Consider the following 18,387-nt stretch of genomic DNA (forward strand, 5'->3'; position numbering starts at 1 on the left):
GCATGTGTGAGATTCGGGGGACATAGCAAAAAGAAGGACAGAGGAGGTAACGTGCTCGTGTGAAATTCTGCCTTTGTGAGAATCTGCTCATTGTCAAGGACATTTCCAGTGGTGAATCCTCTTGTCTAGCTGAGTTGTTATGTCTGAGAAGGTTCCATTTTATGACACAACATAAACAAATAGAAGGGTCATCTGAATACTCATTCACTGCCTCTGCTTTGGGGTCTTAGCCCGGTTACTGTAAAATCACTTTTGTGACTACTGCTTATGTAAAGAGGGCTTCATAAATTAATTTGATTGGAATTTTGAATTATATGAATATTTCTATACGCCTTAGAACAACATTTAAATGTTCAACATGACAATAATACTCACATCCTGATTAGACATGTCCCAGTAGGGTCTCTCTCCGAATGACATCACTTCCCACATGACGATGCCGTAGCTCCACACGTCACTGGCTGAGGTGAACTTCCTGTAGGCGATGGCCTCTGGAGCCGTCCACCTCACCGGGATCTTACCCCCCTGAGAGGGAGAGAGAGAGGGGAGGAATAGAGGGGAAGGGAAGGGGAGAGAGAGGGAGAGAGAGAGGGAGGGGAGGGAGGTAGGGGGAGAGAGAGAGAGGGAGGGCAGAGAAAGAGAGGGGAGAGAGAGAGCGGAAGAGGGAGAGAGAACGACATGATTAGTCCAATTAAAACCCTTCGAACCAAAAGACAACTACAATCTCTCTATCCCTCCACTCCTCCTTCCCTCCATCCCCTATCGATCCAGCAGCAGGGAACCTCTGTTCCTCCTCACACATCGAACCACAGCACATCTCTCTCGGTGCACATGAGTTTGAATAAGAGGGGTTTGGTCGGGGTTTGAGCGCGCCTGTCGAGCGTGTCTTTTGTATTTGGCTACTGGGCCTGCAGCGGCATGCATCGGTACTGAATTGAAATTGGACGGGTGGGCTTGTTTAAGATTTCTCTAACACACACACACCTGTTTGTAGGCCCTTGGCGGTTTTCCATTGTATCCGGCCAGCGCCTTAATAATGCCAATTAAGTTAAACACTGTGCATGTGTAGATTAAGCGGGCTTGAAAAGGAGAGACGGGAGAGCGAGAAAGGCCACCTGCTCTCCTGCTTTCTCTGACCTCCTTCTCTGACCAGGAGATGTATTGTGTGTGGTGGTGTGTGTGTGTGTGTGTGTGTTGTGTGTGTGTGTGTGTGTGTGTGTGTGTGTGTGTGTGTGTGTGTGTGGTGTTGTGTGTGTGTGTGTGTGTGTTGTGGTGTGTGTGTGTGTGTGTTGTGTGTGTGCAAGAGTGTGTGTGTCTGTGTGCAATTATGTGTGTGCTCGTGTGTGCCGTGTGTGTGCGTGGTGTGGTGCGTGGTGTGTGTGTGTGTGTGTGTGTGTGTGTGTGTGTGTTGGTGTGTGTTGTGTGTGTGGTGTGTGTGTGTGTGTGTGTCGTGTGTGTGTGTGTGGGTGTGTAGAGTCCAGAGGAACTCAGACTGAGCCTCGTTAAGGCCTAGCTCAGAGCGTTTGACCTCTGTGAGCTCCTAACCCTGAACATGATGTTAACCTCTGACCTCAGTGGAGGCAGAGCAGGGAGTGTAGGAGGAGGTGTGTGAGTGAGTGAGCGAGAGAGGGAGAAAGAGGTTGGGAGTGATTCTATATGGAAGTGTGTTTTTGTAATTCGTTGAGGAAAAAGAAGACTGATGGAGATCTATCTGAGGCTCTGATGACGTTGTGCTTTTCTCAGATCCCAGGGTTCCTCTTCCAGTAACTAATGCCTCTCATTGATTCCGGCACCAAAGGTCTATTTTTATTCCGTTCTGTCAAAGGGCTATAGAAAAACACATGAATACAAAGATCAACTGCACCAATGAAAAAGAAACCCTGCTCTCCATCTATCTCTCTAACTTTGCTAGACCATACTTCAAAGCGACTATTTTGGACTTGGACACACGCCAGTGAAACGAAGAGTAAGAAATAATAAATACACTGTCTCTTCCAAGTTCCTCTATCTGAGCTCTGACCTCAACGCCTTGTATTAGAGCTCTCCATATCAATCACATTTCAATCAAATGTATTTATACAGCCCTTTTTAGATAAGCAGCTGTCACAAAGTTTCTTCACAGTAACTAAAACTCAGAAGAGTAAGCAATGCAGAAGCACGATGGCTAGGAAGACTTCTTACCCCCCACCCCCCCAACGTCACCTTGCACCGCTCCTCGCAGACAGGCTAAGCTAATAACATTTTCACGGCTGCTGCGTTCGTGAGGCAGCTATGCAGATCGTCAGTAATTACCTCTGTGGGCGAGCTAGTTGCTAGCGCCCCGGCCCTGCCAAAACAACACTTTAATAACACAAAGTGCTGCTGAACAGAACAGACCGGGCAGGAAAACAGACAGAGGAAGAAGACAAATATATAATAAAAAGCAGCATTGGATTTTTATTTATTAACTTAGGAGGAGAAAATACTGTGAATACCCCAGGGAGGGAGAGAGGAAGAGAGGGAAAGCGAGAGAGAAAGAAAGAAAGAGAGAAAGAGAGAGAGCATGCGTGTGTCTGAGACAGCCAATACCATTTCACTAGCAAGGCAGACAGTACAAGCCAGTGAGAAAGGAACATGCTGTTCTATGTGGTGGCCTTGAGTCTTAGAGAGCACACACAGAGACATGCCTTCATGTAAAACAACCGCTCTAAGCTAAACCGTATATCAACCTCCAGCCAAGCTCCATCAATCTCTTCAGTTAGCTGCTCATCACATAAAGGATATTCAGATCTTAATTAATGTCAACATGAGAGCATAATTGTTCTCTCACGAATTCTTTTGAAACTAGATTATATATACAACGTGACTTTAGGACACAAAACAACAGTTTTATACTTGATTATTGCGGACCAGCCATACTGAGACATGGAGCATTGCAAGGATTCTCACTTTAAACAGTTCCCTCCAGATCAACTTCAAACACCAGCAGAGGGTCACCACGCTGATGTCAACAAGATGATCTGACACAAAGTGAGTAGTACTGACTAGCTGTGACAGGTTGTAACTGGTCGTGACYGGTTGTGACAGATAAAGTGACAGGTGTAGTGACCTGCAGGGAGTGGACAGAGTGCTGTCAGGGTTAAGGAGGATCATGGGACATGGCGGATGGTGTGGCGATTTGTGACAGACAGGTCTGAGGTCTGAGGGAATGAACATGTGTTCAGGTGCAGAGTGTGTGCGTTTTGAGGAGCTCCCTAGGAAACATGAGAAAATAAAAAGGAAATATATGCCTGATCAAAACGTTGTTGTAAATCCCCTAGGAGCATGAGCAGCAGTGTGCAGCCTTTTCCTTTTCATTCTCCATGAGTTCACCTACAACTCCAAAACCTGCAAAAAGAACCTGGATGTGCGTATGTTCTTCAGCTTTTACAAGTGGGACACCTGCAATTGCTAACGTGTACTATGAGAGATGCAGTATGTATCCAGCAATTCAATGGTGCATGTCACTAGCAATCTATAGACTGAAGGGAAATCTAGAGTCAAATGGCAGTTTGTATCACTCTACACAAACTGGAGCAATGCCCTGCCTTGGTGTCCTAGTAAATGTAGATGAAATCCCCTGAACGATCTTCTCCCACTATGAGAGTCCTCAATCCTTTAACACCGTGTTTTGTTTTTCATTGCTGAGGCATGCAACCTCACCCACCACATCTCTCCAAGAGACATCAAACAGTACCATCATGTTGTTGCTAAAGCAGCAGCTGTCCCCAAATGCAGATTCATTCCTGTGGAATAAAAATGTGTGAACTCCCAGTAATGCCCATGACACAGTACCATGCCCCAACTTTTTGATAATCCATTCCTAAACAATGCACACTCAAGTAGTCCCGAGCTCATTTACTTAGGCTGGGCAAAGTGCTCCATCAACTGACGTTTAATGTCCCGAAAGCAACGATCGCTGGAAGTCTGTCCAAATACAAAGACAGACCAGACAGACCAGACAGACCAGACAGACAGAGAATACACTCCAGGGACTGTCTGGGAGAGGCAGGCCCTTCTACCGTTCCACTGTCTACAGGGCAATGGAGAATAGGTTCCACTTCAAACTTCAAAGGAACTTACATTTGACTCCCTGGAACTATTTCAGGCATCAYTTCACCAAGTTCCCACATATTCTATGGCTATTTAATTAAATTAAATAGTCTAGTCTAGGAGTCACATGAGGGCTATGCTCCTCTATAGGACAAAGTTATTTTAACACACTTCTCAGGTGGTCTCAAAGTGGTATGAAATCCGACCTTTAATAAACGTTGTCTGTGTAGTCTTTGCAGTTAATATATACCTTCACATCGTCAACTTGATGACACCACCTCTGGAAATGCCCTCTCCCCTTGAGTAACTTCCTCTGTGGCCCCTAATGACTCAGGAGCCACTAGGGGCCCCTCAAATTAAACCCAGCGTGGATCCTATGTTTTTATCATGCATTTGCACATCTTTGTCAAGCTTTTCCAGTGGTTTAATATTAGACTGCGACCTTGGATTCTGTCCCCTTGAGATGACTCTGAGGAGGTTGAACATAGGCAATTACAGCTTACAGCACACTGAGACTCATCACATAAGAGATCACCTGGGATGTTTAAGAACGAACTGATGTGTCTCTTCTTGTGTCATTTAACAGTGTTACAGTGTTTTCTGTTCTCAGGAACTAGCATGCTGTGACCCTATCTCTCTCTCTCTCTTTTATCTCTCACTCTCTCTCTCTGTTCTCTATCTCTCTGTTTTTCTCTGTTCTCCATCTCTCTGTCTCTCTCTCTTTATGTCTCTCTCTGTCACTCTCTCTGTCTTTCTCTCTTCTCTCACAAAAACTATAGAAGAATCTGACATCTGACTTAATTTGTGGTACCTCGCTAGCTTACTAACTGACAGAGTGGCCAGAAACATCCCATATTGTCTACTGTCAGTCTATGAACTGGGGTGTTATGACAAAATCTTTGTCCCATATTAAACCTGGTTACCCATTCAGTGTGCTATGCAGTGGAATACCATGTCTGAATCATGCTCTGCCCACACAGTGTAAATCAATGCAGGCACAGATGGTGGTTCATCAATGCCCACCTCAGTCACAGATATCAGCCCGATCTGGCACACATGACAAGAGGTATAAATCAAACATGAAAACACTTGGAGAAGAAGCCATGTTCCCCCGCTTTGATAATGGAGTCTGGATGGATGCGTTTGTCAAGCACTTCCTGGTACAGTTTTCATTATTTGGTACAGCAATGTAAATACAATTTGCCTACAATCAAGAGAAGCAAAGACGACCCCTTGAGTCATGTTCATAAGGGACTAAACAGAAGAAAACAGACTGAAAAAAACAACTAATTGTGCTTGTCCAATAAAATAACGCTTGTTTTTTGTTTTCTGTTGTAAAACGTTTTAAAACGTTTTCCATTACGTGCTGTAATGAACACAACCCTCATAACAAATAAAATTGAATTGAACACAACCCTGTTAGGGACATGAATGCTGCATACGCTCAGGGTCTGGATAAGAGCGTCTGCTAAATGACTTAAATGTAAATGTAAATGTCTATATTGGTCCCTATAAAAGCACTCTTGAGAGCAAGGACATCCTGGCCCTTTAGACCAAATGGCAACTTTCCTCCAAGTTTTTCACTTCTTTACCCATAAGTCCCCAGTAACTTTGACCACATCAATATTTCACACAAGTGACAAACTTACAAGAGGCTTTGGGCTATATGCCAAGGAAAAGGAAGGGAAAGAGGAAAGAATGCAAATGGAAGACAATCAAACAGCAAAGGGTTTGATAGCGCCAGACGGTAAGTGTGGTGAAGCCATAGACATTAAAATCAGTAGATAGCAGCGCTGACGTCATCCACATATTCCTAAATGTCCCGATGGCACATGAAGCTGGAAGTATTTGAATTTGAAACGCGCCATATTGCTGATTGGGGCTGAATGGCACCAAAGTATCGCTAAGGATCATGGTGAAAGTGGCAGTAACCATTTTGGTGTGAAAGCCCCCTAAGTGTCCATTCAACTATATTCACCCCAACTCTACTCTCTTTCAAACTGCGTCTACCCTGTAGGCTGATATACAGAAAAAAGGGTTCTTGGACTGTCCCCGTAGTAGAATCCTTTTTGGTTCCAGGTACAACCCTTTTTGGTTCCAGGTAGAACCCTTTAAGGGGTTTTAATGTAGAACCCTCTGTGCAAAGGGTTCTACATGGACCCTAAATGGGTTCTACCTGGAACCATAAAGGGTTCTTCAAAGGGTTCTCCTACGGGGGCTAAGAGTGTAGCCCAAAAATGCAAATTGGCCACATGAGAATCTCTGGTATTTTAACAGAATTCTAAAGCTATTTTTGCGCATTATGATCTTGACGAGTGTGGCAAAATTGCTGGGACCGGGGCTGCAAAGCGTGCTGTGTCACACACCTAAAATAACATTGCGGGACTGCGGTTGGGTTTGGGACCAGTTCTTGCGGGTGGGAGTCGGACACGAAGTCGGCAGGAGCGGACGGGCCTGGTCTGAAAAGCAGCAAGAGTGGGCGGGATGAAGAAAACAGTCCCGCGCAGAACTCTACATGGACGTACTCACACTTACACGCATTGACGTACCCATACACACACACACAACCCTCTCAGTCTCAACATACATCGTGTGACACGGGAGGCATCTGCCCAACATACAACCACATACAACCACTCTTGAATCACAAATGCCAGCTCTCTCTACTCCTCAGGGCATTGGCTTTCAATACAATGTGTGATTGCATTGCACTTTCCAGTCACCAATCTTTTTCACACACACAACCTCTCACCATTAGCCACTGAAAGCCTTTCACATCTTTAACCACTAACACTCCACGGTGTGGAGAGCATTCAGCCACTTTACACACACACAGCAAATACTGTGTGACACACCACTCATCACGTCGACACTGCCTGTCCTTCCTTGAGCCTCTGGGTCACTCAGGAAAAAGACTAGATAGATACAGTTATAGTCGGACGTTAACATACACCTTAGCCAAATACATTTAAACTCTGTTTTTCACAATTCCTGACATTTAATCCTCGCAAAATTCCCTGTCTTAGGTCAGTTAGGATCACCACTTTATTTTAAGACTGTGAAATGTYAGAATAATAGTTGAGAGAATTATTTATTTCAGCATTTTATTTCTTTCATCAYATTCCCAGTGGGTCAGAAGTTTACATACGCTCAATTAGTATTAGGTAGCATTGCCTTTAAATTGTTTAACTTGGGTCAAACGTTTCGGGTAGCCTTCCACAAGCTTCCCACAATAAGTTGGGTGAATTTTGGCCCATTTCTTTTGACAGAGCTGGTGTAACTGAGTCAGGTTTATAGGCCTTCTTGCTCGCACATGCTGTTCTATAGGATTGAGGTCAGGGCTTTGTGATGGCCACTCCAATACCTTGACTTTGTTGTCCTTAAGATATTTTGCCACAACTTTGGAAGAATGCTTGGTGTCATTGTCCATTTGGAAGACCYATTTGCGACCAAGCTTTAACTTCCTGACTGATGTCTTGAGATGTTGCTTCAATATATCCACATAATTTTCCTACCTCATGATGCCATCTATTTTGTGAAGTGCACCAGTCTCTCCTGCAGCAAAGCATCCCCACAACATGATGCTGCCACCCCCGTGCTTCATGGTTGGAATGGTGTCCTTCGGTTTGCAAGCCTCCCCCATTTTCCTCCAATCATTATGGCCAAACAGTTCTATTTTTGTTTCATCAGACCAGAGGACATTTCTCCAAAAAGTACGATCTTTGTCCCCATGTGCCGTTGCAAACCGTAGTCTGGATTTTTTGGGCGGTTTTGGAGCAGTGGCTTCTTCCTTGCTGAGTGGCCTTTCAGGTTATGTCAATATAGGACTCGTTTTACTGTGGATATAGATACTTTTGTACCTGTTTCCTCCAGCATCTTCACAGGGTCCTTTGCTGTTGATCTGGGATTGATTTGCACTTATATGCACCAAAGTACGTTCATCTCTAGGAGACAGAACGCATCTCCTTCCTGAGCGGTATGACGGCTGCGTGGTCCCATGGTGTTTATACTTGCGTACTATTGTTTGTACAGATGAACATGGTACTTTCAGGCGTTTGGAAATTGCTCCCAAGGATGAACCAGACTTGTGGAGGTCTACAATTTGCTTTCTGAGGTCTTGGCTGATTTCTTTTGACTTTCCCATGATGTCAAGCAAAGAGGCACTGAGTTTGAAGGTAGGCCTTGAAATACATCCACAGGTACACCTCCAATTGACTCAAATGATATCAATTAGCCTCTCAGATGCTTGTAAAGCCATGACATAATTTTCGGGAATTTTCCAAGCTGTTTAAAGGCACAGTCAACTTAGTGTATGTAAACTTCTGACCCACTAGAATTGTAATATAGTGAATTATAAGTGAAATCATCTATCTGTAAACAATTGTTGGAAAAATGACTTGTGTCGTGCACAAAGTAGATGTCCTAACCGACTTGCCAAAACTATAGTTTGTTAACAAGAAATTTGTGGAGTGGTTGAAACGAGTTTTAATGACTCCAACCTAAGTGTATGTAAACTTCCGACTTCGACTGTAGAGAGATAGATAGATAGATAGATAGATAGATATAACTATTATAGTGCTAATATAGCTGTAGAAATAAGTAGAAAGAATAAGAGAAAGAAGGTAAACTTATGTCCGTAGTGTGAGCTCCAACCCCAGGGTTAACACTATGCAATTAACAGCATGTCCTCCAGCAACTTCCCCAGCACCTCTCTGGAGGCCAGGTAATTGGTCACCCCGAAATAGGAGGAAAACATGACAAAGGAAGGACAGGAAAAATGAGGTGATTCATTTGCAGGAAGAGGAGGTTGATGGCGCCGTAATTCACGGGTCGTCGGCGGAATAACATTTTCCTTATTCCCTCGGCCTTCGCCCGCCGCGCTGGCCTCGCTCTGTGATTGCCTTAGTGTTCACCTCGTAACCGGCGGAGGGAGGTCAGCGATTTAAAGGAGCTGCCGTGGCATTGTGGAGGCTTGGCAACATGCATAGCTTAATTAGAGGAATGCATGAGAGACCCAAGGACCCCGACTCTCTGCCAAACATCTCCACAACTTCTCCCTTGTGGATAGAGAACATTCCCAGAACGTTCCCCCAGGACAGTCAGGACCAAGCTAGTGCTCAGACACGGTAAGGTCAAGGGGAACGCTTGAAGAGACTGTTGTGTGACTCTGGTTTGCTTATGGATGGAGTGCAAATAGCTGTTTATGTCTATGTGTTATGTGTCAGGCCTCTGGTGTCATAGAGGTCCTATCTCAATGGGAATACCTGGGTTGGGTAAAGGTTAAGCACACAAACAGTTGCTGTGAAAGCAATGTGGCATTGCACCATATCTTTTTTTGAAAGGAGTTCATAATAAAGCCAAAATCTATCTATATTTTGAATCTCGTTACAGTATGAAACCCTTGAGATGCATCATCTAATATTCAAGAAGTCTTGTACATGAAACAGGCAAACATCAAATACATAATCTATAGTCCAATTCTAACCTTGAACCCCTTCTGAACCTCTGTAGCATCAACAAGATTGACAGCCGACAGAAGGTGATCTTGTATTTCTTATTTACTTGTTGTTCAGGAAAAACACCTTTAGCAGGGCTTAACCGCAGGGGTCACAGAGACCCAGGTCGGTCTGCCTTCCTAGTGGCCAATTCACTTCCCAAACCCACCAACAGGAGGTCACGTCCCCTCTACAAAACCTGTCACACTTCCCGTTCACACCTGAGACTCAGACACATTCAAGCACGCACAAGCACAGTCACGCATGTGCACACACACACACGCGCGCACACGCACACACACACACACGCGCAGACGCACACACACACACACGCACGCACGCACGCACACACATGGTTGAGTTCTAATATAATCATCTTCTGCTCTCTAAATAAAGGTAGACGTGGGTTTGTATTGTTGTTGTCTTGTCCTTGACTTCTCAAAGATCATCTCCTATGTTTAGATAGATAAGAACTACATTTACTCTCCTATATTTGTACTATCTTGATAGCTGATGTTTAGATGCCTTACCACCTTTATTTTTAGAACATCTTAGAGTTTTTAGTTGTAAATTACTCATACATATTGGAAATATATTTTATTTCCTCATGCACAGTGTGTGCATATAAATTATTTGACAAAAGTTGCCCTCAGGCAGTTTCGTCAAAGCAGCGAGCCGTTTCACTACATCCTTTAAAACAACTGGCCTCACTAAAGAACAGACTCTGGTGTACTGCACCAGGCAGACTCACTGTATTCCCTCCAACTGTCAGGAGCAACTGAATAATAAACCATTACAAATAACTCATTAGCAGTCGTTTCAAATAAAAGTCAATGCAGGTCACACACACTCACACAACAAGCCCTCATAACCTTGCACTGTATTCAGATACGAGAGTGTGAGTGTGTTGTGGATGACATCGAAAACAGAGCGGGGAGGAGATGGAGTCAGATACACCAGCCATAGTGTCTAATAATTACAAATCTGTACCTCTGTGGTGTTAATTAGGGGCCCAAACCCTTCCATGATGCCCCAGGAATAATGCATGATGAGCGGGGGACAGGGCGACCAGGTCCAGATCCCGAGGAGTGAGGAGGGACGGTGCGCTAGCTGTCAGATTGAGGGGCTTAGATGCTCTTTGGTTTCCCTGCATCCCACGCATCCCAATGACAGAGGGGAGAGAGGAGTTCTTCCCCAGAGTCTCTGCACTAATGAAGATGTGACAGTCATAGTCCGTGACTAGTAGAAAGAGGGAGGAGAAGGAAGAGAGAAGGCTTGTGGAATGTAAAAGAGAATAGATGGAGGTAAGAGAGCGAGTGACTGAGAAAGAGAAAAGTGAGTGGCGAGGAAGACTGAAAGGAAATGCATGAGAGATGGCCTGACAGAAGTGCTGTAGTTCTTCTGATGTACCAGTTACCTCTATTTTATTCAAGCAGTCCTAGACACACACACAACTACTCACAACTACACTCACAACAAAAGGGCCATGACTAAGTGTGTCTAAAAACATACCAATGAATCACCTTCCTCCTCTATCATAATACGCCGAATGCCGGTATGTTGTTTGTTGACAACAATTGGAGGAGACACATCACAGTGGAGACACACTTCATAAACATCAATCCCAGAACCCTCCCTCTTCTATGTCGCCCGTCTTCAGACAGTCTTGTTGCTATGAACCAACCTATCCATTTCAAAACATAAAGGTGAGAAAATCTTTTTTGGGGGGTTCAGAGAGTAGGACTCACCAGAGAGCTGGTGTAGGAAGGGTCAGAGGTATCGTCCTGAAGGTAGCGCGAAAGTCCGAAGTCGGACACCTTGCAGACCAGGTTGCTGTTGACCAGGATGTTGCGGGCAGCCAGGTCTCTATGGACGTAGTTCATCTCAGAGAGGTACTTCATGCCCGCCGAGATGCCTCTCATCATGCCCACCAGCTGGATTACGGTAAACTGACCGTCGTTTTGCTGCAGGAGACATGGAGAGAGGTAGAGGGTGATTATTAGCGCCATGAAATTAAACTTATCATCTACAGGCCTATCTGCAGGCCTTTCAGCTGAGATGTCGACAATAAACAAGCCATACTTCAATGAATTCTACACTATTTCAAAGTATTAGGCATGAAGATGTTCAGACCGGACACGGTTCTATTTGATTGCATGATTCTACATGATTGAAATGCAATTGATTTAAAAACCGCAACAACATGACACTAACACAAGCACATTTTGCATGCTATGCTACAGATGTTGTGTGAGTGTCAGATTGTATAGAGACCATGCCTAGCCAACACTGTTCTGACACGAAGAGGCTGTGTTGCAAATTCCTTCCACGTCCTCTGGGATCTCTTTCCCAGAATAGAAAAGCCTACGGACACATCCGTGTCACCACAGTCAGGAAGTAAGGGCACACTTTTGTACAAGATCTACCGTCACACCTACAGTACGTACAATAATCCATACACACAGGGTGTGACAAACAGCCTAACCTGCTGCCTATCTATCTCTGTGCAACCCACTTCTCCAACACAGCAAACTAGTTGTTTCTGAGTCTGTGATGGAATCGTCAAGGCTTTACACTTAAAGTGATTTGATCTTTAGATTTTTACTTTCACGCTGCACTCTTAGAAAAAAGGTGCTATCTAGAAACTAAAAGGGTTCTTTGGCTGTCCCTATAGGAGAACCCTTTGAATAACCCTTTTTGGATACAGGTAGAACCCTTTTGGGTCCAATGTAGAACCCTTTCCTTAGAGGCTTCTACATGGAACACAAAAGGGTTCTACCTGGAACCAAAAAAGGTTCTACCTGGAAGCAAAAAGGGTTATCCTATGGGGACAGCTGGAGAACCCTTTTGGAACCCTTTTTTTCTAAGAGTGTATCACACTATCGACACAGTCCCAGACAGCCCTTGTATTGCATATTATTTCCTATTTTACATCAAATGAAGGGGGACGGAATTCATTTTGATTCCCAAATTGGATTATTCAAACACGATCCTATCAAAACGAGTGGTTAGAGGATGTTTCTAGTGAAAATTGCACATCGTACATCACTGTTGGTAACACTCACACATGGGGGAGCTCTCTCTCTCCCCCCAACCCCTTCCTAGTTCCTCCCTGTGTCTCCAATGCTCAGAGGAGCTTTGACACACACTAACAAATAAGAGGGTAGGGTAAGATCGATGGGAACATAAGACGGATGTGGCGGCTAGCAAAGCCAACTTCAAAGGGCCCCTTTAAACCAGCATTAGAACAAAGTAGAGTAGAAAACCAATCCATGAGATGGAGGGAGGGAAGAAAGAAGGGAAGGAGAGAAAAAAATAAGGGTTGAATATTGATTAAGCTGTACACTCGCTCGTTCCGTCCAAGCTACAAAAGAGCGAGGGGATAGTCCATTAAGAGCTTGGGGCATGAGTGGAGAAATTAAATGAGGAGGACATAAGTTGGCTATTTCAGGAAGTCTTTGATGAGGGGAGGGTGGAATTGGGTTCAGTACATTCTCAAATCTACGATGAGTGTGCTCTGTAAGCCTAAGCCCTGTTGCGGGCTGACAAATGTGCATTACATTGCCCATATACCATCAGCTGTAACTCTAACTATTGGTTTTATCAAGCCACAAACATGCTGCAATGAACCAGTGCAGTCTTAGTGCAACATACACTGAGTATGCCAAAAATTAAGAACACATTCCTAATATTGAGTTGCAACCCCCCCCACACACACACACACACACACACAGGGATGCTGGCCCATGTTGACACCAATGGGAAAGGAAAGCGGGATACCTAGTCAGTTGTACAACTGAATGCATTCAACTGAAATTTGTCTTACGCATTTAACCCAACCCCTCTGAGGTGCGGGGGGCTGCCTTAATCGACATCCACATCTTCGGCGCCCAGGGAACAGCGGGGTTAACTGCCTTGCTCAAGGGTAGAACAGATTTTTACCTTGTCAGCTCTGGGATTCGATCCAGCAACCTTTTGGTTACTGGCCCAACGCTTTAATGCTTCCCACAGTTGTGTCAAGATGGCTGGATGTCCTTTGGGTGGTTCTTGATACACACGGGAAGGGAGACTGCTGAGTGTCAAAAACCCAGCATAGTTGCAGTTCTTGACACAAACCAGTGCGCCTGGCATCTACTACCAAACCCCGTTTGTCTTGCCCATTCACCCTCTGAACGGCACACATGTCTATATTGTATCAAGGCTTAAAAATCCTCCTCCCCTTCATCTACCCCGATTGAAGTGGATTTTAATCAATAAGGGATCATAGATTTCACCTGGATTCACCTGGTCAGTCTATGTCATGGAAAGAGCAGGTGTTCTTAATGTTTTGTATACTCAGTGTATATCATCATACTGTATAATACATATTATGTGAACAGAAAAAACATGTAAATAAACTATTACCACAGTCACATTTACTATAAGAAACTACAAAAAAGAGGTGGTAAGCATTGTTTATAAATGATTAATAAGGCATAGTGGAGTGAACACCATCCATATTCCTGGGTTTATACTCATTAAGTGTTTTAGATTGGGAGTGCTGATCTAGGAGCAGTTTAGCCTTTTAAATCATGTTGAAAAGATTACATGGGACAGGGGGACCAGCTGATCGTGGAGCAGCTCTCATAATCTAAGGCACTTGATACACACACGTTCTATAACTCACCCTCAGGAAGGAATCGAGGGCCCCGTTCTCCATAAACTCTGTGACGATCATGACTGGCCGACTCTTGGTGACCACGCCCTCCAGTCTGATGATGTTGGGGTGGTCGAACTGTCCCATGATTGAAGCCTCGGACAGGAAGTCCCGCCTCTGCTTCTCCACGTATCCTGCCTTCAGGGTCTTGATGGCTACGTAGATCTCCCTCTTGCCTGGGAGCTTCAGACGTCCCTTGTACACCTCACCAAACTCACCTGGGRGAGGGAGAGGTGTGGTGTGTGGTTATAGAGCTAGATCAACAGTCTAGAGAGATCAAGTCAATATTAGACCTTGAGATTTCAGTAAATATAAATCCATTTGATTGCGCTAGTGGAATACCTCGAATCTGGCTCGAGAGGGACCCTATATGACCAGGGACCTTATACAACATGTATGTTGGACCAGAGTTAACAAGCAGAAGATAGTTAGACCTTTGTTTTTTCAATAATCAAAAGTAATTGTCTCATTTGAGATCAACAGTGGGGCTATCTTGTTGAACAGCAGCTCAGAATCTGGGGAGGGCATTCATGAATAGAAGCTACAAGAATAACAACACAACAAATTCACAGTAAATATCTACTATTTCAATTCCTTGATTACTCATCATCCTCTAGGCATCCTGCAGAGATCCCACACCACTGAATAAACAAAAAACGGAAATCTGTAATTAGCAAACCCCCATTCCTCTATCTTTTCCTTCATCCCACTCCTCCATCTCCTCCCCCTATCCTTTCTCGTTTCCTCTCGCCTATCATGCAGTGTGTCTCAGCCAGACCACCGGAGGCTACTCCAGTCCTTGTCTCATTAGCCTGCTGTTATTTAACTCTTTGTATGAATCAACACCAATGAGCATGTCTCCATACAGTCAAGAAGGTCTGGCCTGGCCCATCGAGGGAGGGCATGTCCCCAGAGAGAGAGAGGAAGAGAGTTAGGAAGGGAGAGAGGGAGGGAGTTAGGAAGGGAGAGAGGGAGGATAGAGAGGGAGGGAGGTGGGGGAGAGAGAAAGAAATAGAGATAGGGAGATAGACAAAGAGAAAGAGAGAGAGAGCTTGGTACAGGGACTGGGATGCTATAGGCTAAAGATATTTCTGCCACCCACCAACCTGCCCACGCACAAAGAAACACACATCCATTCACATTTACCTGCGCCGATGACTTCTTCGATCTTGACGGTGGAGACGTCTATCTCCTTGGCGAACTCCCGGACGGCCTCGTTGGGGTCCTCATAAGTGAAGGGGTCGATGTAGATCTTCATCCCCGGAGAGCCTGAGAAGTGGGTCGGGCAGCCCATTGGGGAGGGGCAGTTAGACATGTCGGCTCTCAGGGAGAGCTCTAGAACCAATCAGAGTGGATATGAACAATCAGTGAGAGTGCAGAATTTGTTGTGTTTTTGGTAGTGAAATGGGCTGTGGGTGGACATTGAATTCATATGTCCATGTAGTATGTATGTAACAGCATAGTGCAATGAAAAAGGTAGCTGTGCTGTAATACAACCTCTCAAAAGGTATCTATGCATTAGAATGATGTTTCCATCGGGTGTTAGAAGCGGTTCAGGGAACATAACTAAAATACAGAAAATATTTTTTCAATGAAAGTGATCCATACTATTCCGGAACAGAACCATTATTTTAAAAGCATGGGAACCGGTTAATAACATTATTTTATGTTCAAGGCATTTTTTTCTAGTTGAACAAAAAAAACGCAACAAAGCGCCTATGAAAAGCCCTTCACTCTGTCACTCAGAAACGTTTTCCAGTGTCCGCCTGCAAACTGAAAATCTTTGCCAGTGTGTGTGTTTAGGACACCTGCCCCTCCCCCCACCGAAGCATAGGCTACTGTACTGACGTTACCGTAGGCTACTGTACTGACGTTACCATAGGCTACTGTACTGACGTTACCATAGGCTACTGTACTGACGTTACCATAGGCTACTGTACTGATGTTACCATAGGCTACTGTACTGACGTTACCATAGGCTACTGTACTGACTTAACCTAGGCTACTGTACTGACGTTACCATGGCTACTGTACTGACGTTACCATAGTCTACTGTACTGACGTTACCATAGCTTACTGTACTGACGTTACCATAGGCTACTGTACTGACGTTACCATAGGCTACTGTACTGACGTTACCATAGGCTACTGTACTGACGTTACACACGATTCAGAAGATAGGGAGAGATTTTTAATTAGCTAGAGAAGAATGGATAAACTTTTTCATTGCTAGCTAAGGATACTATAAACCTTGAAATTCACATTGGATTTATTAACTACAAAAAGGTAAGATGTGTTTTCAWTCTGTTGCCGCTCTGCACACAAGCTTGTTAGCTAGCGAGCTCAAAAGACATTCAAAGTTCCTCCATAGAAGTTGCTCCTCCTAGATATAATTCAAATACTTCAGATAATGCATGTCATAACAAGATGCCAGAGATTCAATCCTCCTTCTCAACCCTCTCCTGCTCTCTCCCCACCCGCATTATTCCAGTCGAATCTTGTGCCATAGGCTACATTTGTCTGTCCATCACGCATGTAAACAACTAGCCTGCCTGCTCTGTCTGCTCTGATTGGTGAAGTCATTTAATGAGCTAAATGTAAACAACTGTTGATTTCACAAGTTAAAAAAGAAACAGAAAGGAACAATATAAACCGGTAAACATTTTTGGTTTGAACCGGTTCAGAACTTTATTTTGCTGGTCGGAACACTGGACGAAACGAAAAAAATAGTGGTTCTGATTGGAATAACTAATTTTGGTTCCAACCCCCGGTTTCCAGGACTCTGTCTTTGGGTGTAGGCAAACAAGCAAGCCTGTGTGAATGGAATTATAGTAATGTACACAAGTCTATTAGGGCTCCTGTTTTCTCCCAGGAACAAGCACTCCTCCACAGCAGACACTAATAAAATAGTGTTTTGATGAATCCGTTTTATCCAACAGTAAACCTTCGAGAGCCAGGAGAAAGAGAGAGAGAGAGACAGAATGAGAGAGAGACGGAGAAACAGAAAGAGCTTTTTTCTTTCCTCTCTCACTCCCTTCCTCTCTGCCCTGTGATCGCAGAGGAACCAATTTCCCCACCATCTCTCCCCATAGATGCTCATAAACTGATAAAACCGCCTCGCTAACCAACGGCTCTAAGCGCCAGCGACAGATAGGTGAGTACAGTTCACTGTCTGGGGGATGTCTGGGAATGGAGAAACACTTGTTTCTGAGGCAGATGAGATGGCTTGTGGGTAGTCAAAATCATATTCAACACATGAATTGACAACATAGAATATACGCCTAAAATCGCAACCTATCCACTATGTCATGCACTACATTTGACTAGAGCCGCATAGGGCAGTCACATACTAGTGCTCTGGTCAAAAGTGGTGCACTATATAGGGAATAGGGCGTCATGTGAGAGGCAACTACAGACAGATTCAAACATACATCCTATTACTTCAGAGAGTAAATTCTCTCAATGACATTGATTAGCACTCTCAGACTGGTTTTGCAATATGGCACCAGGGTTGAAATAAACCCATCGTCTCCTCACGAACCTCATTCATCTACAAGACATGCAGCACCTAGGCTGAACAGAGTCAAGTGGTGGAGGGCTGAGAAGGGGATAGGAAGGATAGGATCTCTATTCAAGGAGGGGATCAAGGTAGCTTGTACCTTACATATAGCTCTTGAATGAAAGCTCTGTCTGGCTAGCACACTAATTACCTTGAAGCCTGTCTCTGTGGATGTAATTGCTGATTAGAGACTCCATGGAGACTGGATTACAGATAATCCATGAGAGGGTTTGGAGTTCTGCATTCTATAATGGCATTATGGACGTGTGTGCATGCGTGTGACTGAAACGCAGCTCAGGAATCTCAGGCCTGGGAAACATAAGCAAATAGGCATGCACACACACACACACACACACACACACACACACAAACTGTTGCATTGAAATATACCATGAAGTGGGGCATGGGTCTGTGAATATGGAAAAAGGCAAATGGGATGCAAAGGTGTGTTGTTTGTGTTCTGTGTTCGTGTGTGTGTGTGTGGTGTGTGTGGGTGTGTTGGGTGGTGTTGTGTGTGTGTGTGTGTGTGTGTGTGTGTGTGTGTGTGTGTGTGTGTGTGTGTGTGT

At 44.5% G+C, this 18,387-nt stretch overlaps 1 protein-coding gene across 2 annotated transcripts in view; it reads right to left on the bottom strand.

Moving 5' to 3' along the window:
• LOC111979445 (ephrin type-B receptor 1) overlaps positions 1-18,387 on the bottom strand; it is a 482,851-nt gene that overhangs the window by 20,936 nt on the left and 443,528 nt on the right. Inside the window, exons 10-13 of one of the 2 annotated variants that reach the window (XM_024009990.2) lie at positions 15,409-15,531; positions 14,233-14,480; positions 11,315-11,530; positions 376-525 (exon numbers count right to left, since the gene is read on the bottom strand). In XM_024009990.2, the coding sequence (XP_023865758.1) occupies positions 376-525; positions 11,315-11,530; positions 14,233-14,480; positions 15,409-15,531 (737 nt within the window). Of the gene's footprint in view, positions 1-375; positions 526-11,314; positions 11,531-14,232; positions 14,481-15,408; positions 15,598-18,387 lie in introns of both variants that reach the window. The other variant, XM_024009989.2, reaches the window with a different exon arrangement.

This window comes from Salvelinus sp. IW2-2015, linkage group LG19, assembly GCF_002910315.2.
Source record: "Salvelinus sp. IW2-2015 linkage group LG19, ASM291031v2, whole genome shotgun sequence".
Taxonomy (NCBI): domain Eukaryota; kingdom Metazoa; phylum Chordata; class Actinopteri; order Salmoniformes; family Salmonidae; genus Salvelinus; species Salvelinus sp. IW2-2015.